Here is a 25,516-nt window from a genome sequence, read left to right on the forward strand (position 1 = left end):
TTTTGATTAATAACACAGTTCAGAAATTACTGAAATATAAATTATATATTTCTATAGTAATTTGGGTTAATCATTTTCGTAAAGCGGTGATGGATACGAAGTAGTTGCTATAAGGGCCCATTGAGCAGTCACACAGTCGCGGGCCCGGGCTCGGGACGTGACAGAATAGTATCAGAGCCGAGCTCTCCTAGTACGGTGTGGTTCGGGGACGAACCGAGTAGAAGCTGGTGGACATGTGAGGCCCGGAGCTGAAGAGGGCGAGGGGTTATTGCCGGTGCCATGAGGTTGCACGGACAATGAGCGGTTCTTGGCAGGCTTTTAGGTTGAAGGAACATGAATGAACCGATCTTACACTGGAAGGAGATCAGTGATTCCGAAATTATTCAGGTATGAGACTCTGCAGTTGAGGAGGGTTTAAAAAATTTGATATATGTTACTCATATCAAGAAGTTGCATCTTCTTTTCGGTAACTCATCACAAAAGAATTCCGAAGTTAAGCGTGCTTGACTTGGGGCAATTCCAAGATGAATGACCTCTTGGGAAGTTTCTTAGGGTGCTAGTGAATGAGGACATAAACACGTAAGAAAGACTCGTCTCTGTACAATGAGGACATTCGTCAAATCTAAGACGTTACATATATCATGTAAACTTTTAGCTTTTGTCATTGTTGATGATATTCATGGCCCTTATTTGAATGTCTTTCTTGTTTTATAGCCTGAAAATGGGTTTAATATGATAATGTCAAGAACACAATCTCATGTTAAATTTAAAACTTCGATTTCAAATGGATTATAAACCATCGATATTGTTTATTTGTTTCAACAAGAAGCATAGTTGTCTAAAAAGCGTTACCTATTATGCAGTAAATTGTTTTCGTTCGAGCTAAATAACTTTATAGATGATATACAGATAAAATATTTTTTAACAGATAAAATTATTTAAATCTATATTTTATTTTTCAAAATCTAAATATTTTGTTTTACGAAAATTCTTCAAGTTCCACCTATTAATTTAAATTCCAAATATATTCTATATTTTATTTATGTTACTGGTCGTCGTCTGTTATATTTTGATTATGTCATTTTCTTCAATGAACTATTTTTTTTTCTTGCAAAGTGGGTTTAGTGGACTTGATTTATAATCTGTCTATGTATCAGATGACTTTTAAACAAGGCTTGGTCCACTAATCCTTTGACTTGGTCGACTTAGTATCCAAACACATTAATTATACCTCAAAATTTCCAATATATATATATATATATATATATATATATATATATATATATATATATATATATATATATATATATATATATATATATATATATATATATATATATATATATATATATATATATATATATATATATATATATATAATCATTACTTGTTTGATGGATATAATAAAGTTGACATTAAAGAAATGGTAAATGTCGTTTTTAAATCTTTTTCAAAGTAACGAACGAGAGAGTTCACTTGCACTCTTTTCAGTCGGTATTTTTGTCTATAAGAGAAGGAATAATTAGAATTAGAATAAATAAACGTGAGACAAACAAATAATTAAATAAACGTGTGACAAACAAATAATTAAAATTAATAATTGGATATGGGACGCGGTAATAAATTCAAGAAAAATTATGTCAGGCCATACCTCACAAGTCACCAAGAAATTGCTTTTTTCTTTTTTCTTAGTTATCTCTATCTCATTTTAAGTCTTGTCCATTAATTTATCAAAATTTGTTCTCGATACACTAAAATCGACTATTTTGTTCCAATTTCGACGTAACACTGGATATATCGACATTTTTCGACAACATGTCTATAATTTCTGATATCATGTCGGTATTTTTTGATGTTACTCCGACAATATAAGATTAAAACCCAATATAATGGCAGTCGAGTATGAATTTTTTCAATTTATTTTTAGACAAAAATTATTAAAAGTGATGCTTGATGATGATGCGTTTTTATTTGAGAATTGAAAGTATTAAAATTTTTTAAATAGGTTTATTTCATTAATACAAATTATTAAGAGTGTTGAAATAGGTTAATGTATATTGCTGACTTAGTTTGGTTTTGTTGTACATGCGACTTGTAGGTGTGAGATTGAAATAATTTATTGGATTGACCAATAATTCTAGAAACTTTGATCACTAATTCTCCACTTATAAAGCCGGATTATGACCGAAGAATTAATCTATGTTATTATCGATGAAGAGTAATTTGTCATATAAATTTTAAGATCGTGCGTATGGCGTATTACTAAAAAATTATAAAAATACTTATAACATGTTTTGGATTTTAATCTCGTAATTTTCCAAAATTTTGTTTTCATCAAGGAACATTGATAATTGTTTTGGGTAATTCATCTGATCAAAAAGAAAAAGACAATTTTTTCTTCTCACTTTGACGTGTTAGGGGGCGTTTTAATTTATTTTTTCTTTTCTTTTTGATCAGATGAATTTTAATATGAATAATATAAGCTTTGTTTTTGCTGCATGTGTCACATACAATAGAATTATTGACAAATAAAACATATTTGATAGATTTAGTGTTTCGAGAAAAAAAATAAAATAAAATCCATCTTATCAAACTTTCCATCTGAGGTAGCAACTTGAAGGTTCAGGTGCCTTCATTCAGTGAAACGAACACATTCAATTTTTCAACGAGTTTTTTGACAGGACATAGTGGAACAGCCAGAAAAAAGATGTGAAGTTAAGACGAAAATTGTAATTTGTTCCTTTACACTACAAATCAATTTTTTAAAATAGAATTGATGTAGCTAAAAATTATGATTGTCCGAACTACTCTACTTGTTCGTAATCGGGTCCTCGAAGTAGCTGGTGGATAGAAATCTTTGTGGGTTATCACCCGCGTCACAAACAAAACGTCAGAGACGTCGGGGTAGACACTCCGACGCTCAAGCCAGGAAATAATTCCTAGATCGTAATTGAGAGCTAAAAGGTTTAAGTATCCAAAAATCCTCCTTTGAATAATGATAATACTCTCTTATTTATAGATTTTTTTGGAGAGTGCATAGCAGGCTTGGGTTTTTATAATTAATTGTGGACTTGGACTTTTATAATTAATTTGAGCCTCATTACCCATCAAAAATGTAAACTAAAACATAAATATTTCGATCATTTTCTCGCTCAACTATTAGTCGAAAGAAATCGTATCAACTTACAATTCTTTAGAACCATTCAAAGTAACGTTGGATTTTGTACCAATTATAAGACCAAATACTCACTATTACATAAAAAATTATAGTTGATTATAATATTATAACTCAAAATCTCAAACCTTTCAACATATCAATTGCCTCAAACAGTTGAGTTAGTATATTTTGTGTTTTAAGGAATTTTGTCGACTACATGGATTTGTGAAAGAAATTTGATTAGGTTATAGCATTTTTAGATTGTTTTTTTTTTTATGGTTAATTGGGGTTTAATTCATCCTACCCATGTGGGCATTGCCCATATGATAGGATGGATGACCAAGATTTGTCCATGCATATATAATACCCATTTTTTTTTTTGAAATTGTATGTGTGACAAGATCTTATCTGTTGAATTGAAGTGAGGATAATGCCTACATTGTGAGAACCTGAAATTTCAGCAGTAGCAGCAGCTGGCCAATTTCAGCAGAAGCTAATATTTCCAGCAGCAACTCATATTTCAGAAGATGGTATTTTCCAGCAGACAAAATCCAGCAGACCCGAATCCAGCAGCAGACCAGAATCCATCAACAGAAGAGCAAATTCTAGTAGACAGTTACTGTTTCAGCTTAGACTTGTAACTGAAGCATTTATCACGGAATAAAAGTTGTTAATGGCAGATTATGGCCATTAAATGGGAAGCCAACAGTCAGAATTTCACCTATAAATAGCACCCTCAAACAACTGAATTGGTTTACCAAAATCTTGAGTTATCACTTGAAATTAGAGCTAAGAGAGTGCATTTTCGAAGCTGTAAAATCCAGTAGCAAGGCAAGCAGATTTCCAGACCTCAACCGAAATTTTTTAAGCAAGTTACGGTAAGTGAGCTTATGTATAAATATCTTGAAAACTCGTTTGATGATTTCTGTTTCAAAGCAAAGTATATTCTTGATTTCTGATATCTGAATTTTGAAGCACTGAAACTTAGTGAACTAATGGTAGAAATATATATTCTGAACATCACTGAATTCTGATTACTGATTACTGGCCTCACCCCTTAGAGGAGAGAACATATAGGGGACTGATATCAGTTTAGCCATGAAATTCACGAACGTGCTCAGTGCTTACTTGTTAAACTTCTGATTACTGATTTCTGAATACTGATTACTGATTACTGATTTCTGAATACTGATTCCTGTTCTGAAAGTAAGAGTTTCTGTATATTCTTGAAACACTGTTCTGTATTAAAATGATTTTCAAAAACTGGGAGTTATTCCCGCCCCTGCTTACTGAGTGACAATCATATCACTCACCCACCAAACCCATCTCAGATAAGAGTACTGAAGAAATGTTAGAAGAAGAAGAGCAGATCCAGTTCTGGGGCTGGTGAAGAAGACTGTTGTCTCAGTTTATGTTTATTTTTATTCCGCTGCATCTGTTAAGATACTGTAATACTTGGTTTTACATTTCCGCTGTAAAACATCAGTATTCGAGTTGTAACAGATAATTGATTTATTTCGTATTATGAATAAAAGACTGGTTTCTGAAATTCAGTACTTCTGAGGATTGTTGTTTTCAAATGTAAATTTGAGAGCAACGCCGGTGTCAACTAACCCCCGTCCCCGAACGTAACATACATAAGTAGGATCTCATCTACGGTTAATTGGGATCAATTATTTTCAAAAAGAATAGACGAATATAATTGAATTTGTAAGCTATGTTATGGATGCGACAAGTTGACCTAAAAGAGCCAATCATAATTTGCCACAAATTTTCCTAACGACATGAAATCAATGTGCTCTTCTTAGTTGAAAGTACAATCACGCCATGTCGAGTTAGCATGATTTTTTGAGGAAATTTGAGGCAATAATAGTAATTAATTACCCATTCACCAAATTTGAGGAACTTTGAGGCAATAATCTTTCCAAAATAATGATTTTATTGGACAAGTTCAAAGTATACCTAATGTTTTGTCAAAATGGGAACAAATTAAGCAATAAATTTATAGATAAGAGTTATATAAAACTAGGGAGCCATTATTTTTTTAAGAAATTGTGAATATTAACTTTTTTTTTTTGGGAAAGGAAATCAGCTGCGAAATATAAAATATCAAAAACGTATACTAAGATCATGAAATAATATTCTTAAGCTTTAATCAAAGTAAAATTAGTTTTTTTTAGTTCATTAACTTGTTCAATTTAGGGTTTTGGTTCACTGAAGTTTTCAAAGTTTGGTTTTCTATTTTAACTTGTAATTTTCAGTTATTTTGGCCCAATTGACAATGTGATTATCGAAAAATATTGATATGACATTGAAATATATTGAATGGATATCGAAAATTGCTAACTTGTAATATGTCACGTCAATAATTGGACCAAATAATAAAAAACTAAAAGTTTGTGTATCAAAATTACCAGATTTAATGAACTAAAACTCGTTGGACAAAGTAATAGACAAAAATTATCGTTTTCCTTTAATTAAATTTGTTATGTATAATAAATATTATTTAATATAAAAAATAAACAAATGAATAGTTCCAATGTGAACGGCAGATTTAACATGTAAAATTTGCTCTTCCCTCTTGAAAACTACATTTTCTTTCCACACGCCTGCAAGACCAAAGCATTACTTTTTTCCCCTAAACTTTTGGGGAAAAATAAAATATTCATAAAATTATATAATTTGGTTCCCATTTTGATAATGACCCATGTTTCATTTCCCATTTACTTTTCAACACAAATAAAAAATTAAGATACGGTCAAAGATATAGCAAAAGAAAAAATTGAAACAATACAAACAAAATACTTCAAGTGTATTTTTTATGTGAAGACCCAAAAATTAACCATACAAAGCCATGAAATACAGATTAACAAGACTTTAAATCTCATTCAAGCCATGAATTCAAAGTTGAATTTGAACAGCCCACGACCAACCTTTAACAGCCCTTTATTGGTGTTTAAGGCCATTAAGGAGGTCATAAACATAGCTGAAAATGGTGTGTAATCCCCTTCTTTTCTAATTTATAAATACCCCAAAGAGTTGGAGGAAACCACATCAAAACAAGGCACAAAGTTAGCCAATTTTCGAGCTCCCTAGCTGCTATTTTCGAACCTCGGCTTACCTTTATTTTATCCACATTTTGTCCCAAATTTTGAGCTGAAGTTGCTGCTCAAGTGCTGCCACTATCCGAAATACCTTCAACTTGTTCGAAATTCAAGTAACGTGCCCCAGATTTGCAGTAACCAAGTCTTGTACGAGTTCGAGTGGAATTCCTCCCACAAGTGCTATGTTTGTATTTGGATTCGATTCACATGATTATTATTGAAATTATGATAATGTATCCGTATAATTATAAATTTGATATTTGTTGTACGATCGACCCTCATTTACTGAGTATTTCCTCAAATACTCACTCTTTATATTCTCACCTCAAATAAGAACGAGAAACAAATCGAAGATAAAGAACAAGAATATTTTTGAGGATGTTGATGAAGCCAGTCCAATTCAAGACCAGTCTTTTCATTCTGTCTTTTAGTTATATTACCGTGTTTTACGCTTCCGCATTTCGATTATATCGCATTGTAAAAACGATTATTGATTTATGTAATAGACTGACTTTTGGTTAGTTGATGTACTACGTGGTTTGTTGTTATACGATTTTAAATTGTTAAACAACGTCGATGACACATCTCGGTTTCGGGTCATGACAATTTCAATCTTCGTCATCTAGTTCATGCTTGACATTAGACGGGCTTCATATATATTTAATAACTTGCGGAGGTCCTTTATTAAATGGGAAATTTTTTATTTTTAATTATTTAGTTTTGGTCCAGTCATTTTTATTTTTATTTTTTGCTCTTAGTCTTATTTTACCTATCAATAGGTCACACTCCCTAATGTGGAAAGTAAGCTCTCATTTCTTATCCAAATTATCTTGTTTTCGGGCAGTTTTCTTTAGATAACTCTAACTTGAGTTGTTTGTGACATAGGTACGATACACAAAGTTCGATATTTGATTTTGTTCAAGTATGTGCCGATTACTACACTCGGACTCAACTGTAAGCATCCGGATCTTTCCAATCGGGTAATATCATTTGTCGCCATATTGTATTTTGAGAATATGATGAATGCTTGAGTGCCACAACAAAAATGGACTTGATTCTTTGGTAATCTAAAGTCTCGACACTTTCTCCATGTAATTGGAGATGAAAGACAGCAAAACTTTGGCCCTTTACAGTGCCGTTGATTTGTTGGCCCCAGATGGCAGATTTCGCCCTTCGATTTTATCTATATCCTCCAATGTCCGTTTTTATTGCCTTTTTTATAACCGAAAATTTAAAATTATTAAATTTTAAAATATTAAGGTTTTGGCGCTTTACTTTCAACAAAATGTTATATATTAATTTGTTTGGTCCAAACTGGGATTGAGCTGTAAATTAATAATTCATGGAGCAACTTTTAGCTGATCAATCTAACATTTGAAAAATATTTCACACGTCTCAAAGATAAACCGCAATATCTTTTTCGTCAATCCTCAAATATATAGCTGATGTTTATTTAGCATTTTTTTTATGTTTTTTACAATATATATTCATAACTATAGTATTATTATAGCATATAAATATATTATAATATATAATATAGAATTAAATTATTGTGATTGGGTTTTTAATTTTTCATTTGTCACATGACTATATGTACTTGATTGGATGGTGTAATATTTTGTCAGTCAATGAATGTTATGTTTTTTTTAAGAAGATGGAATAGTTAGCCCGTTATCTTTCGGTGTGTGATGGATAAACTTCTAGACTGATGTAATATGTTCCAAATCACGCTAGTCTGTCATCGAATTATGATCATGAGTTTGATTCTCCTTGTTGACCAAACAATCATCTACTTTATCAACTCGTTGTGTGTCTATATATAATAATAGATATACACACACACACACACTCACATATGATGAACATCATGTGATGTTATGGTGTTGACTCATGAGTTGGAGTTAATGGATTTAGTTACGTATTAACAAGATTTGTAAAGGAATGGGTGTCGCATATTTGCTCGCACGCAAACTTAGTGTAATGCGAGCAACATTTGTTCTATTCTATCCCGATTAAAGTAACATCTGTCGTGTTTATCCATCTCACGATCTATCCAAGAAATTTTTAAAACCACTTTATACATTGTGGAACGGATGCATCTAATGCTGTGAAGTCCATTACTAACCCATCACAGTTTGCAAATGAAGCTCCTATTGTTGCTCTCATCCAGCACTATTGTGCTCGGGCTTCTTTTATTGCACAACATTGTCTGCGATCAGCTAATCGAGTCGTACGTTCATGTCCTCACATCTTTTGGTTTATCGTTTGGGCCATTTCTAGATTTTGTAGTCCTCTATTTTTAATCCCTTTGTAAATTGTGACATTATGGGATGATAATATTAAGAATTTTCCTTAAAAATAAACAGTACCCTTTATTAATACTAAAATGGAATTAAATCATATTTGCGAAATCCGTGTGCGCGAGAATCTTAAGTTCCTTTCGCAAGCCCGCGGGCGCGCACTACACATCACCGCCCATCCATAAAAGCCAAGCGCCAGCTACACGCGGCGACTGATCACCCCATTTGCACTATATATATACCCACCCTCTGCTCATTCTTTGAAGCTCTCCAAACACACATTATAGCTGGCTATTTTTCTCTCTACCTCTCTCACACACACAAACACTAAATACACACACTGAAAACCCCACAAAAAAATGTGCATCAAATGCAATAATCCTTCAGATCATCGAGATTCCGACAAGTTCACTTCTTTGATCCCCAAAACCCCAACACTAATCCAACCCACACAGAAACCACACAAGCCCACCAGTCATCTCTCTCTCCTTCTTCAAGAATCCGTCTCCATAGCCAGAATAGCTCTCCCAATGATCCTAACAGGTCTGCTACTCTACTCCAGGTCCATTATCTCGATGCTTTTTCTCGGAAGATTAGGGGACTTAGCTTTAGCGGGCGGTTCTTTAGCAGTCGGGTTCGCTAACATCACCGGTTATTCTGTCCTCTCTGGTTTAGCGATGGGGATGGAACCCATTTGTGGACAAGCTTTTGGAGCCAAAAAGTACAAACTCCTAGGACTTTCTTTGCAAAGAACTGTACTTTTGCTTGTTTTCACTTCGTTTCCAATAGCCTTTCTGTGGTTAAACATGAACAGGATTCTTCTCTTCTGTGGGCAAGATGAATCCATTGCAGCACAAGCTCAAGAATATTTGTTCTATTCTTTGCCTGATCTGTTTGCTCAGGCTGTATTACATCCACTGCGAATCTACCTCAGAACTCAGTCCATAACTTTGCCGCTAACTTTCTGCGCAGCTTTTTCGATTCTTTTGCATGTACCTATTAACTATCTCCTCGTTTCAAAGCTCGAATTAGGTATAAAAGGAGTTGCATTTGCTGGGGTTTGGACAAATATAAACCTTGTTGCATCGTTAGTGGTCTACATAATAGTATCTGGAGTGTATAAAAAAACTTGGGAAGGCGTATCGATGGAGTGTTTAAAGGGCTGGAAATCCCTTCTGAATCTAGCTATTCCAAGCTGTGTTTCAGTTTGTCTTGAATGGTGGTGGTATGAAATAATGATCTTGATTTGTGGGCTGCTGCTAAACCCAAAGGCAACAGTTGCATCAATGGGGATTCTGATTCAAACCACCGCATTAATCTACATATTCCCATCTTCTCTCAGTTTCAGCGTGTCAACTAGAGTGGGCAACGAGATAGGAGCCGGCAGGCCCCAGAAGGCGAAATTCGCCGCCATTGTCGGTCTCTCCGGGGGATTCCTACTGGGATTCACCGCCTTCTTGTTTGCAGTATCGGTTAGAAACATATGGGCCACGATGTTCACCCAAGATAAAGAGATAATAGCATTGACATCTCTGGTTCTGCCGATAATCGGGCTCTGCGAGCTGGGGAATTGCCCGCAGACTACGGGCTGCGGGGTGCTGAGAGGGACGGCCCGACCGAAAGTCGGAGCAAACATCAACTTGGGATGCTTCTATCTGGTGGGAATGCCGGTGGCTGTGGGATTAGCTTTCTTCTTGAGAATGGACTTCCAGGGCCTGTGGTTCGGGCTTCTGGCGGCCCAAACTTCATGTATGATAACAATGATGGTCGTTCTGCTGCTAACTGATTGGGAATCGGAGTCCCGAAAAGCAGAAGAATTGACCAAAGAATACAGAATTCTTGATCGAAACGAAGAAGATGAAAAATTTGGATCAGATAAAGCAGAAAACAAGGGAGATAGCCAATGTTAAATTAATCATTGATAGTTTTTAGATATGTTAGGAAAATTTATTCATATTGATGAGTTAAATTTTATTTATACAAAAATTACTTAATATAAAAAAATATTACATATAAAACACTGAACATAATATACACAGACATGCAAAATCAGCAAGGAAACTGATCTATCTTACACCAGAAGTAACGTTGTTTAGTTACAAAACAAAACAGACACGATCGAACCGATCTAATCGATACAACTACATCGAAAGTGTTACTCAACCGAATCACAACGGATCTTAATCTGTGAGACTGGTCAACCCTACTCATATTCACAATAAAAACTAATACTCTTAGCATAAAAAATAATAATTTTTCATGGATGACTTAAATAAGAGATCCGTCTCACAAATACGACCCGTGAGACCGTCTCACACAAGTTTTTACCCATAAATAAATATTGATATGAGGTACGTACGTACGTACACCTCATAATAGCTCATACTTCTTTTTCTTTTTTTTTTTAAAATAATAATAATACAACTCATTTTCTTCACGTAAAAGAATCTCGTGCCAATACGTAATTAATTAATGATCTTACAAAGGTGGTTAATTAATTATTTGTTTGCTAAAACTTTAGTCTAAATATGAAATTGGCAACTCTTGTACTAATCATTTGAGGAAATCAAGATTCGAATCTCTCGTGGAGGGAGATTCATAAAAGTCCGTACTATAATAATATTTTTTTTTATATGTAAGGTACAATAATTATTAAATGTCAATGAATACAACAATTATTGAATTGGTCCTGGCATCGGCCCCCGTAAAATTCTCTCTATTTGGCTCTTCGTTACGTTACCATTGATGGCAAGATTTTGTTAGTACAATGCTGATTTCCAAAAGTGCGTCACTTACATTACTTTCAATCTGGAACATTATAAAAAAATATATTACAATCTCACCGACTGTTTGGATCGTTTGATTCCTTAGATTAAGTTTGGATCTTGGATATTAAATAAAATTAAGTTAACTTTAATTATACTGATAATTAAGCACTAAAATCACCACCATGGTCATATTTTTTTAATTAAAATAAGCTTGAACTTTATGGAAAATTTCTATAATAATTTTTATTATTTACTTGTGGGATTGATATTATACATATTGTGTATGCTAAGATTTAGTATATATATATATATATATATATATATATATATATATATACAATTTTGATATCCTGCACACCTACCGTGCACACCTTTGTGAGCACCGATGAGGTGTCACTCATCCACTGCATGCGCAATTTTTCTATATTTCATCACATCCAATGAATGAGTGACACCTCATCGGTGCTCACAAAGGTGTGCACGGTAGGTGTGCAGGATATCAAAATTATATATATATATATATATATATAACAAAAACTTGTGTGAGACGGTCTACCGGATCGTATTTTGTGAGACAGATATTTTATTTGGGTTATCCATGAAAAAATATTACTTTTTATGCTAAGATTATTACTTTTTTTTGTGAATATCAATAAAGTTGACCAGTCTCACAAAAGACATACTAAATATATATATACATACTTTAATCATACAAGCTATGTGTTCAACTTTCATCTTGGTAGCGTGGAAGAGAGTATACCAAGAGATTTTTTTATTGTTTTTTTAAAATAATCAAGACGTTCTTACAACTATTATGTGTGTATATTATATTTTTAAAATTTAAGAATAATATATTATAGAAAGAAATTAATTATTTAATTTACATTTCCCACAAATCATACAACGAAAGTTTTGAGGTTGGCTTTTAAAAGAAGTGAGTGGACAAAATCAAACTGAAAGGCCGTCTCTTGTGAGAAGACCGTTCAATTTTAAGGGTGTGCTTTTAGTGAAGGTGCTCATTAATTAACTAACCCGGTCTTGTCACTGTTTGGAAACTTATCTTGTCCGATTTCGATGTTATTATCTTCTTAAATCTCGACCAAAATACAACGACTTGTATTTATTTAATAAAATTTAACATGAATAGTGAAATTATCGACCAACCACCGGGCTTAATCATATCACATTTGTTATCGGACATTTCATGACGCTACAAAAAATTTTGGTGTTAGCGACGACAAATTAGCGACGGACCTTAAAACCGTCTGAAAAGTCACCGTCGCCTTCTTATTGCGACGGTTTTTCAAAACTCGTCAAGTGCTGCAACCGATCATTGTTACGCTTAATGAGATGCTAAAAAGGAATAATGAGTTGGTGAAAATAATTTTATCTGGTACCATGTTTAACATATAACCAATTTGATATGAGTAAGTCATGGTCTTGTATATCTATATTTTTTAGATGAGTTGATCTGATTCATATTTATAATAATATTTTTCTATGAACTGAAACAAATTAAAAATATGTATCATAAAATTTAATCGTGAAACAATCTCATAAGAAATTGTGTGATACGATGTTGCTAATTTTACAATGAAATTTGCATTTTGGTATGGACCAAACAATTCAAATCCAAATCCAAATTTCTAACCAATAACCAGTTGATTTGACGCCATTAAATACTTTGGGTCCTCGAACACTGTAGACCACTTTACCATACACTTCTTTTCAGACTATGAGAACCCGGCACACACAGATAATATATATATGTATATTAAATACATAAATTTGTATAATAATGATTAAAATAGTTATATTTTATATCATATTCAATATGAAGATTTTTAGAGAAAACGTCTTCCATTTTTTTAAGATAACATATATGTCATTAGTTACAGCCCACATAAAAAAGTAAAAAGAAATATATGTAAATAAATATAAAAGTAAGTCCTCGAAAAAAATCGAACTCGTAAATATTGATCTATTTAGGCAATGTAATAGAAAGATGGGATGCATCCTACGGAGGAGACAGAATTAAAATCCACGTTCGGGACACATACTCGTAAGAAATGAAAATGAAATATATCTGTGCGTTCATAAATTAAATGACCTTATTTAAAATGGCAACAAAGTTGTTGGGCTTTTGAACAACTTGTCAAGATTTTTCCCCTTCAGATATTATTATTATTATTATTATTATTATTATTATTATTATTATCGTTAGTGTTTCGTGGCATTCGATGTCTGTCATATTAATTTTTTTTTTGTAAAAGATATATTATTTTATTAAGATATGCTATATATTTATTGAGATAATTTGAATTTTTAGATAAATTAAAGATATGTTAGAGACAAAATCGAAAAAATATACTAATAAACTCACACCAACAAAATTGGATAACAAATATAATAATAATAATATCAAATTAGTCTTTTTCGCAAATGGTGGAAGGTGATTTAATCATGAGATATGATAAGATAACATGAAGATATGGCGTAAGTTTTGGTCTCCATTATTAGGAGACTAGGTCTTTTATGAGACGGTCTCACGAATCTTTATCTGTGAGATGGATCAATCCTATCGATATTCACTAAAAAAAAGTAGAGTGAGTCTCATGTGAGACCGTCTCACGGATCATAATCTGTGAGACGGGTCAACCCTACCCATATTCACAATAAAAAGTAATACCTTTAGCATAAAAAGTGATACTTTTATATGGATGACCAAAATAAGAGATCTGTCTCACAAATAAGACCGGTGAAACCGTCTCACACAAGTTTTTGCCAAAAAAGTAATACTCTTGGCATAAAAAGTAACACTTTTTCATGGATGACTCAGATAAGATAACCGTCTCACAAAATACGATCACATGTTTTGCCTTATTAGGGATGTTCATCGGTCGGTTCGATTCAGTTTTTGATTTTTTAATTTCGGTTTTCTCGGTTTTAAAAAAATATAATCCGATATCAGAACTATTTTCTTTCGGTTCGATTCAGTTTCTACCAAACTGGTTCGAGTATTTCGGTGGGTTAATTCAGTTTTGATATAATTATTTAAATAAATAATATAAATATATTAACTTTTTACATGTTTTTTTAATAAAATATTTAAATATAAGATCTAAATTAATTAAAGAAATAACAATCAACTAAAAATTATTCAAAATGATTATTCATTCAACAAATATCATATCAAAATATAAAATATAAATAGAAATATAAACAAAAAATTTATTTTAATAAAATTTCGGTTTTGACGTTTATAATCCGAAATCGAACAAAAAAAAACTTCGGTTGTGTTTGGTTTTTTCGATTTGGATTTTTGATTTTATACGAATTTTGAAAACCACTACCTATTATATGCTTGCAAAAAAAAGGAGAATTGGATTGAGTTGGAATCTCCAAGACACCATTTCTCTGAGTACTCTTTCAAATATCTATCTATCTATTTTTAATTTTTATTTTCAAAAGTGGTTAGTGTTCATTAAATCGGTGATACCACTACTCATATTGAGTCATCGTTCGTTCGTTCGATATCTCGATTAATAAACATTAACATGTTTAACATACCGGAGGTCCTCTCCGCACCTATAAATAACCCAGCCTAAGTAAGGTGCATTCAAATATTTATCATATTATTGTCATTATTTTCTTTTTCACTTTTCTGAACATATTTTTCAACATACAAATCGGAGTAATTGCACTGGAAAACAGAACATGAGGGCACTCTAGTATGCTTGTTCGTCATCTCAATTCCTTATTGCCGGACAATCACCGAAATCGTCCTTAAATCGTTATTCAAAATAAATTTAGATTAAAAAGTTGAATAGATATCGAACTCGGATTTTTACTCTATTTGCTTGACAATTAATCATAAGTACACAAAATTTCTAATTCTCTCTGTTGTGATCGAACTAGGCTTCCCCGTGATACAAATTTTGAGGTAATATGACCAACCCAACGAAGTACACAATACATTATCGAAAAATATCTCAGATAAATTTCCGGGCCCTTTACCCAAAAACGAATTTGGTCCATCATATTTTTATTTTTACCAATTAAAAAAAACGATGAAAATATTAAATAAATATTTTCGTTATTTTCACTCATTAACTACACAAAATATAATGAATATCAAATACCACCATTATGTGTTAAACTTGAAAGTCATACTAATTAAAATTAAATTAAACAATATATAATAAATTGAAAATTTATAATCTTACTACAAAATAACCTAAGAGATGAAGACAAAAAAATGATATAAACTGTTGTAATGTGACAGTACAAAGAACAAGACATCATCGAACAACAAAACTGAGGTACAGTGAAAACTCAAAAACAAAGAAAATGTTGAGCTGATTTTTGTTGAGTTAAACTAACTCCAACAAAAATCACTTACATCGGTCTTCGAATTCGATTTTCGGATCTACAGGGTCTTCTTTTGACCTAAATTACACAAATACATGAAGGACTGCTACTCTAATTCAGATAAATACCAATCAATCTGCTTTCTAATGTAAGAAAAAATTACAGTCTCCAAAGATTTCTAACTCATAGAGAACTATTTAACATGCAATGGCACGACGAAAACACAAGAACATCCCTCCCTCAGATAAATTACAAGGCACCACCACGGCAAACTGAATCAGTACCTGAACTTTATCACGAGACAGTGTGACGACCGAAGAGCAGCAGCCGGTGGAAGTAGCGGCAGCCGAGACAGCAGAACAAGTAAAGCTTCGAAAATAGCAGAATGTAGGAGAGTGTGTTGGATCTTTTTTTGAAAGACTTGAGGCTGCCTCTATTTATAGGCACTCATCAGGACAGTTACGGCTGGCCAAAGGTCTGGCTATAAGAATCGGTACTGAACATCCCTCCTGTAATTGTACAGGCTCCCATAGCAATAACATATTTTGGTTCGGGCATTTGCTCATATAATCTCACTAAGGAGGGGGCCATCTTCATTGTTACTGTTCCGGCTGTTAAAATTAGATCCGCTTGTCTAGGACTCGATCTTGGTACTAGTCCATAACGATCAAAAAGCACCAAAGGTCACAGACCATTTCGAAAATAAAAAAAGCTAGGTGCTTGGTGGGAAATTTCGCCTTGATCGGTCCGACATTCGACGAGCATGTACGCCTGCACACAAGTCAAGTCTTTTTCCACTGCAAATCGGGCCCATGATTTGCACCCCTGCACCTGTGCGCGCGAGAGAGAGCCTCTTCACCAATCATTGTTACACCTCCATAAAGTATAACACAATATAAACTCACCAACGCTATATTCATTTTCCAATGTGGGACATTTCCCACTTGCCATCTACTAAGCCTTGTCCAATTTCTCATTCAAAGAACAAGCCCAATAGCCCAATAAGCCTAAGTCCAACATTTAGAACATCTTTTGTTATTTGCGAAAGTAAGAACAGTACCACCTTTAGCTTGTTGGAATTAATAATACAAGGGACCCTTCAAGTTGGAGAATCCAATCTTCTTCGTAATCGTTTCTCAAACCAACCAGAAGCATTTTCTTTTGATACATCTTTAGGTACTTACATTCCAGTAGCCTCGTACGCACAATTCGTTTTGAACTGAGATGAGCTACAACGTTAATTACCAAGTTCATAAGGCCACAAGCCATGTAACAATTCACATTTGTTGCGGTATGAAATCATTAACCAGTTGAGCTGGAGTGATTGACGAAGTATCCGAGCCCACAAATTGATTCAACAACATAAGCGTCCCAAATGTATATCCAATGTATCTGGCCAAGTAAGATTCATCCAATCCAGTTATCCCTTTAATAATAAATCCCAGAAAAATTCATAAAGTACAGAAGACAAGAGAAAAAGAAGTAAAACATAGCCAGTGTGAAGCGAAGCACTGAAAGATTAAGCATCTGCTGAGATTTGGAATTTGCAAGCAAGCAATTACTACCCAAGATGATAGATTTTTGATAAATTTCGGGGGGAAAATTTTTTAAATGGAATCAAGAAAAGGGAAGTAAGTGGCCAGCGCTCATCTTGATTTGCCAGCGTGGAAACATGGAACCATGCATAAAAATAGATGGAATTTATGTCCACTGGGTCGATCCGGCCCAAACGTCCTTTGAGCTGGTTTTAGTGGGCCTGGGCTTTGAAGGCCAGGTCTCAACCCAATTTAAACAATGATGGTTGTCTGAACACATTACGTCCAACACGCGTATGTCAAATAACTTCGATAAATCAAGATTAAAAAAATATACTTGTAAATAAAATAATGAGTAGGTCTCTCGTGCGACGGTCTCATGAATCTTTATATGTGAGACATGTCAAACCTATCGATATTTAGCATAAAAAGTAATACTCGTAATAATTTTTCATGGATGACACAAATAAAAGATCTGTATCACAAAATACTACTTATGAAATAGTCTCACACAGATTTTTGCCTAAAATAATATATGTGTGAAATATTTAAATTATACTAATTAATTAAAATAGAACATAGTGGGTAGAATAGCATAGATATGCATAGCCGACGGCCGGTTTGAGATTCGTGTGCAATCTACTTGTTATGATTAGAGTCTTCAAACCAATTATATTTCGACACGTATCTAGTAAACGACAGGTGTCGGTTGCACCTTTCCTTTTCCGTTACGTTAGTGATCTACCGGAGTTCCTCTTTTCTTCTCTCCCTTTTCCTTCACAAATCCTTTCGATTTCTCCCTCTGTAGCTCTGTGTGAGGTAGGATTGCGTTGAACTTTTAATACAATTTCTTCTTCATTTCATTTTAGAAGTGGGTACTAACTAATAATTTGGATTTTTTAGTACTATTTTTGTTTACAGAACTGTAATTTTCAATACATTTTCAGTTTGGTGTGTTTTCTGAAAGTTTCGATCTTGGATTGAGTAAGACGAGCTTAATTTTGAGTATGTTTCTTGCTCTGAACAATTTGGTGAGTTAATTTGTTTAAATTCAGTAGCTTTGCCGCTGATCGCTTTTTTGTTCGATTTGGAGGTTGCGTGTCCGTAGTGGTTTTATTTTTGTCACAACCAGTAGTGGTTTTATTGTGTGCCTTAGTGATTTGTCAGTTTATTGTTCGATGGGTTTCATTTGTGGTTCATTTGAGCTTGTTATTGCGTTCTACTGCGTTGGAGGTTTGCTTAAGTTAGGGTTTCGTTGATAACTTTGACGAATTTCTTTTTGGGGGTGGGTAGCTTTTCGAAATGTGACTACTGTCTTTTATTCTTGTCAGTTCGATTACCTGCGCTAATTAAGTGAACTGCTGATTGTATTTGACTTTGCAGAATCCAAATAAAGATTTTCTTTGAGCTTCTGTTGTTTTGAGCGGAAAACAAATGGTTCATTAAGGAAGGTGATGGTTAAAAGTAGCTATCTTCTAATGTTGATCATATCTTGGGTGATTTTTTCCAACCGAAGTAGTTGAATTTAAGAATTTACCAGAAAAATTTTCGGTCTTGTTAATTTTTTCGAAAGTCCGTAATTGTCAAGGGGCTGCGACTGGATAGTTATTTGGAACCAGCCACTGAGCAGCTCTGCCTACAATTGGCCATTCTTGGATGGCTGGAGAAATGGCACAATCATCATTGAGTTCTGGTATCTTTTTTGAAGGAGATGGGCCATCCCGGGGTGTTGGAAATTCTCAGTTGAATTCAAATTCTAGGAACTCATTGAATGCATTACCTGGACATGCACATGGAATCATGGACCAGGTTTCTGGTGATGCTAGCAAAACATTTCTGAACAGTGTGGCAAGTTCTGGACCTAGTGTTGGTGCTAGTTCTCTGGTCACTGATGCAAACTCAGGACTCTCAGGAGGACCCCATCTTCAGAGAAGTGCTAGTATTAACACAGAATCTTACTTGCTCTTGCCAGCCTCACCGATGTCATTCTCTTCTAATAACATTAGCATTTCTGGCTCATCTGTCATGGATGGATCCTCAACGGTGCAGCGAAGCTCCAATCCAGATCCTGGTTCACAACAAGCCCAACAAAGTCAGCCGCATCAGGGGGCATCAAGTGCCACATATTTGCCTACGTCACGCATGGGTCAGGTTCAGTTCCCTGGTGGTCAGAGGGTTCCTAGTTCTTTTTTCCAGGACCCTACTAATATATCTCAGCTGCTAAAGAAACCCCGTTTGGAAATCAAGCAGGAAGATATTTTGCAACAGCAAGTTTTACAACAGTTGATGCATAGACAAGATCCCATCCAGTTACAGAACCCAAACACCCAACTGCAAGCTCTGATGCAGCAACAGAGGCTAAGACAACAACAGCTCTTACCATCTTTGTCCCCAATGCAGAGGGCTCAGTTATTACAACAGCAGCAACAGCAGCAGTTGCTTTTAAAACATCATCTTCAACAACAGGGAGTACAGGCTGCATCTGGAATTAAGCGTCCCTATGACGGTGGTGTATGCTCACGTCGACTAATGCAGTACTTGTATCATCAGAGACAGCGACCAACAGTGAGTCATTTAATAAGTATTGACTTTATCTAGTTCAACATATTTTATCCTGTTGCATTTTATATTGATTATTTCATACTTATACAGCTGATACAGTGCACATGAGTTTGTTATTTATTTTTCTTTCCTTGTTCCTATGTAAGTTAGTTTTGTAAATGACTTGTAATCGTGTGTCATATTCATGTATCTTGTCAGGAAAACACTATCGCATATTGGAGAAAATTTGTGGCTGAGTACTACTCTCCACGAGCTAAAAAGAGGTGGTGTCTGTCCCTATATGATAACATCAGGCATCTTTCACCCGGTGTGTTCCCCCAGGCAGCAACGGTAATTATCTTGGCGCATGTTACTTCACAGAACATATATCTTTTGAATCAATTGTTTTATTGATGGTTATGCATCATGATACTTCTTCTTATGCTATTTTAATTCATTTCATTGTTCTCCCAACAGTTTCATCTAGAATGAGATGCTGATAAAATTGTTTATGTAATTGCTGTTGTTGCTTCTTTTTGTTCAGGATGCATGGTGTTGTGACATTTGTGGTTCAAAATCTGGAAGGGGATTCGGTGAGTTTATCTCAATGCTACATATACTGAAAGTCGATATTTTACATTGTTTGTTCCTTTGTTGTTATTGGCTATAAATTCGATAATTTCATTTACTGGTTTTTAATATGTAATTGATAACAATGGTTAGCCACGAAATCGTGATTATCGCGGGGAAGAAAAAATATCATTTGCACTATCTTGTTTAATGGAAGATCGTCTCTTGATGATTGAATTGACTCGAGAAAATCAACCGTTACCTTCAATATTGTTTGGAAGTTGGCAGTGCAAGAATAATACTTATTTGAGAATTATTATTTTGCATGTTAATGGTTAATACCAAATCGTGAATTTTACTTCTGAGCTTCATGGTTTTGCTTATTTGGTCTTCTTTTCCTTTGTTTTAGTAAATCCATCCTTTGTATGTTAGTTTCCTATCAAAAAAAAATCCATCCTTTGTATGTCATGGGAAGATGTGAGAAGTTAGACTTTGAGGGGTCTTTGTCCATGCTTGGAATCTATAATTCTTTATTTATGTGCAACAGTGAGGGTAGAGGATACTTCATCTTTAGCTTACTTGAATTTGAGTATTGCTGGGACCAGTCCTCTGAATAATGACTGATTTAAGCAATTTTTTTATTTGAATAATTTATGATTACAAAAAGTTTTATCAGGTTTTTTTACTGTATTTTCTATGGCTTGTTTGTTTTACATCAAATTTAGATAAATTTAGTGCTCACATGTACTACTCTTTTGTTATGCTAACAGAAGCAACTTCTGAAGTGCTCCCTAGACTCAATGAAATAAAATTTAGTAGTGGTGTTATAGACGAACTTCTGTTTCTGGACTTCCCTCGTGAAAATAGATTTCCTTCTGGAGTGATGATGCTGGAGTATGCAAAGGCAGTTCAAGAAAGTATATACGAACAATTCCGTGTGGTTTCTGAGGGTCAGCTTCGAATTATCTTCACACCTGATTTAAAGGTAACTTTAAAAGACTGAAAGTACTGTCAGATTTGTGCTCATGTAGGGTTTTCACTTATGCTGTAAAAATTAATTTCTATAATTTTTCTAGATTTTGTCTTGGGAATTTTGTGCACGGAAACACGAAGAACTCATTCCTCGTAGATTAGTTGCCCCTCAGGTAAAAGTGTGTTCTTAATTATTTTGGCTGCTTCAGTCCTTTATCCAACTGGTTTATATCTGGAAATTAATGTGTTAAACAATATATTTGGGAGCTTAAGGAATAAACTTGTATCGGCAGGTGAATCAACTGCTTCAGGTTGCACAGAAATGCCATGATACAATATCTGAAAGTGGACCCAATGGCATTTCTCCACCAGATTTACAGGCAAACAGTGCTATGTGAGTTTCAAAAATCCATTCTTTCATTAACTTTCATTTAATTGACCTAATCTGAGCGACGTAAGGATGGGCATTGTGAATGTCATTCGTCTCTTTATGTTCTATAAAAAGGTAAAGTAAGCTTTAAAACTAGAATTAATCATCAAAAATCCTATTCTTCTTTGATGATCGAGGAAATTTTCTTTCGGACTTTTCGTGTTCGAAGGTTATCTGCGGATGGCCATTGTAAGGAAGTTTGTCATTCTTTTTCCATTGTTTTCTTCTCGTCTGTCTTTTCATTTTTATTGAGTTATTGGTGACGTGGTTTATTCGCTTAAGTGTTTTCCGTTCCCATAGACTTGAACAAAAATTTCTGGCCAATTTACATGGTATCATAAACTCCCTGTTCTTGTACAAGATTTGAGCCATTGGCTTGAATACTAGTTTCTGGGTTTCCAATACCTACCTACGCAGGCCCGGAAAAAAGATGACAAAATGACCCTGATGCATATCTGGATATTTCATCACAATACATATCTGAAGTATTGGGTAGCTTCTCTCATTTACCAAGTCATAAGAAGTTGTTCACTCAATTACAGGATTGTCACAGCTGGGCGTCAGCTTGCTAGGAGTTTGGAGTTGCAGTCATTAAATGATTTGGGATTTTCGAAAAGATATGTTCGGTGCCTGCAGGCATGTCTCAAGCTTTACAAACTACTTATTGCCTTTGGCCATTTTCCTAGGTTTTTCATTTATTTTCTTTTAGCAGATTGCAGAGGTTGTCAATAGCATGAAAGACCTGATGGGATTTTGCAGAGAACAAAAAGTCGGGGCTATTGGTATGGATTCATTGCCACTATTTTCTAGTCAAATTCGGTGTAGTGGGAAATCGTTCCTAATCATAAAATCATATGAAAAATTTATGATATTGGTAATATCGTATGAAGTCTGATTTTTTATTTCCAACAATTGCCGTGCAATAATACACATATAGTAAATGCCAACCTGATTTCCACATGATTTTTAGCGCATGTAAAAATATCTTAGACAGCAGGTGATGATGTTCGTTGTCAGAAATCTAAGTTGAAACCTATTTTGCAGAGGGCTTGAAAAACTTTCCTCGCCGTGCCATTTTATCCAATGTCCAGTTGCAAGAAGTAGAGCGGATGGGAGGTCTGCAGGATATGCCAACTGATAATAATCTAATGGTATTGCATGCTGGGATCAACGGTGTAGCTAATAACCATCCGCATATGGTTGGCAACAGAGCTTTGAGTGTCTCGGAACAAGCTGCTCTTGCATCAACTAACTACCAAAATCTGCTTATGAGGCAGAATTCAATAAACTCCATCCATAATTCAATGCAATTAGAAGGATCTTCTCCTTTCAGCATTTCCAGTCAACCTTCATCTTCAGTGACTCCAAAGCCGTCCAGTATTATGCTAGGAAGCTTGCAGAGTCCACAGGTAGGTGGTCTTTTAAGCAGCCAAGCGCCACAGCAAGGCAGTTCATTGCAACAGCAAATGTTCCAGCAATTGCTTCAAGATTTGAACAATAACAAGAACAATAAGAGTGCAGTGGTACACCCACCGAGCAGAAGCAATAGTTTTAGAGATGCTTCAAATGGTGAATCTTTCGCTTCAGTTCACAATGTCGGATTCGGCCAAACAGCATCCGAATCGCCACAGAATCTTCATTCATCCACCGGGATCGTTCAAGATATTACCCCCGAGTTTTCACTAAATGACTTTTTTAACAGTGATCTTGATGACAACATGAACTTCAGCTGGAAGGTCTGACTAAACCAGGTGTTTTCTTGGTGTTTCAAATACTGGCAGGGGATGAAACCCTGAGGATTTGTTATTTGTCCAGGCCGTTTTGAAACGTTATCATTTCGGATTTAATTTTCTGTATCCTCGTTATGTTTCTTGTGATGTTCCGTGGTAGTACATTTGACGCTGATAATTTATTTAGCTCACTGGTTTTATTTAAATTGCAGAGTCCTGTTTGTGGGGGCTCTTGGGTGGAAATCAACTCAACTAAAAAAATTATAATGTCTAAAATTTCCGTTCAATTTTCTTCCAATTATTCATCATTAAATTAAACTATAAAAACTTATATTCGTATTTTAGTGGATGTCAATTACATACTCACTGAAATGTCTCTCTTCAAATGAGTCAAAACCTCTATATAAATAGGTACAGCAAAGGCTCCTAAGCCCCAAGGGTAACTGCCCATTCAAAGGTATGTAAATAATCATTATACTTGTAACCATCGTCATACTCAATCAAAGGTTGATATTCTCGACGCCGAGAAGCGCTTCCGGCTCACAGTGGCTCCAACGGATTTTGGAGGAAACAAAAGGTCGACCAATTCTGGGCAGTACTGCAATGTGAATTTTTTGTGATAATCGAGCTGTTGAATCCTAAATGCAGGTGAGAATCGTATACCAACAGATTGCACGAGTGATGTTGCAACAAGGATTGCTTGTAAGTTGTAAGAACGGTCATTTTTAATTAAAGCTACGTTTTTAAAAGAGAGAGATGATACAAGAATATAGGCGGTTGTTCTTAAACGTGGCAGGAGAATGAGTAGGTAGACCCAGCAGGGGCTTAAGGTGATTATTACGCCCCCTTGGACAAAAATATGTTAATATCAATATCTGGAACATAAACATAAACTCACCGTATATGATATAGCCCATCCATTTCATATGTCTAAACTCTGCCTAATAGCTCTACTTTCAGGATTCCACCAGAGGTGGAAACGGGTTCAGAGGCTTAAACGTTTGCCATTGATTCTTCTGTTCCATTGATGAAATGAGAGAATTGATCATAAGGCATCCCTCGCAAAGAGTAAAGCAAATACAATGGAAACGAGACATAAGGATAATTTTTATAGCCAATATCTAAGCTTTCATGTCACACCAGACTGTGATCCTTAGCAGAGCTCATAGATAACTTCTTTAAAATCATTTACAATAATTCATGTTATCGCGAAAAAGGCCACGCAAATCATTTCAGAGTAATGCCAATAAAACAAGAATCTGTCCAAATGAATCTCAAAAATAGACACAAGAACACCACACCATAAAGTGATAAAACCAACCTAAGGCATCTCCAACCGTACTCCATAATGGAGGATTCCCCCATTATGGAGGATGGAATCTTCTCCAACCGTGTTCTATTTGTTTCTTCCATTTCAGAGGATCACTGTTCATATAGAGGAGTGAAAAAGAGTGAGAAATGATTACAAAATAGATATTTTAAAAATTGCAATATAGTACTTTTGAAAAAAAATTAGGAAAATATCACTCTTTATGGATCGACTGGGCTTGAAATCATACACCTACACTTAGATCGACCAAAGCAGATTTGGTTGTGCTTTGGTCGACCAAAGCATACCATAGCATGGTATACCAAAGCACTATCTTGCTTTGGTCGACCATGCTTGTTTTGTTTATAAAAAGTTATTTTAATTTTTTAGTGAATTAATTATAATTTACTATTTATATTAGTTGTCAAATGGAACTAATGAACAATTTATTGACAAAGAAATATATTTAAAAAAAGAAAGTATTTGGTAATATTTAGAAGATATGTGTTAAAAATTAAAGAAGCACAGTTATTTGATAATATTTAGAGGATATGGGTTGGAGAAGATTTTTGAAAATAGAGATCATAGATCTTTATTTTGGAAGATAGAAGATGAAAAATAGAAGATATGGATTGGAGATGGCCCAAGCCATTGGAAATTCAAGGGAAGAATACTTCCATACAAACATGTCGTCGGGATATTCATGAACATCTGATGTCAATTGAATCT

General features: G+C 34.5%; 2 protein-coding genes across 4 annotated transcripts; both read left to right on the forward strand.

The window, feature by feature from the left end:
- The first annotated feature begins 8,809 nt into the window (after positions 1-8,809).
- On the forward strand, positions 8,810-10,513 carry LOC140825872 (protein DETOXIFICATION 49-like). Of its 2 annotated transcripts, XM_073187895.1 has the most exons (2): positions 8,810-9,282; positions 9,376-10,513. In XM_073187895.1, the coding sequence occupies exons 1-2, from the start codon at positions 8,921-8,923 to the stop codon at positions 10,469-10,471; spliced, it is 1,458 nt and encodes a 485-aa protein (XP_073043996.1). In that variant the 5' UTR covers positions 8,810-8,920; the 3' UTR covers positions 10,472-10,513. The 2 variants fall into 2 exon arrangements, with proteins under 2 accessions (XP_073043996.1, XP_073043988.1); XM_073187887.1 differs by having other exon boundaries at positions 8,810-10,513.
- A 7,395-nt stretch (positions 10,514-17,908) lies between these two features.
- LOC140825885 (probable transcriptional regulator SLK2) lies at positions 17,909-23,684 on the forward strand. Of its 2 annotated transcripts, none has more exons than XM_073187908.1 (10): positions 17,909-18,054; positions 18,619-19,800; positions 19,996-20,127; positions 20,321-20,369; positions 21,117-21,331; positions 21,423-21,491; positions 21,612-21,712; positions 22,291-22,384; positions 22,461-22,530; positions 22,793-23,684. In XM_073187908.1, the coding sequence occupies exons 2-10, from the start codon at positions 18,892-18,894 to the stop codon at positions 23,488-23,490; spliced, it is 2,337 nt and encodes a 778-aa protein (XP_073044009.1). In that variant the 5' UTR covers positions 17,909-18,054; positions 18,619-18,891; the 3' UTR covers positions 23,491-23,684. The 2 variants fall into 2 exon arrangements, with proteins under 2 accessions (XP_073044009.1, XP_073044017.1); XM_073187916.1 differs by lacking the exon at positions 17,909-18,054 and adding an exon at positions 18,185-18,266.
- Positions 23,685-25,516: the final 1,832 nt, after the last annotated feature.

This window comes from Primulina eburnea, chromosome 1, assembly GCF_022965805.1.
Source record: "Primulina eburnea isolate SZY01 chromosome 1, ASM2296580v1, whole genome shotgun sequence".
Classification (NCBI taxonomy): Eukaryota; Viridiplantae; Streptophyta; class Magnoliopsida; order Lamiales; family Gesneriaceae; genus Primulina; species Primulina eburnea.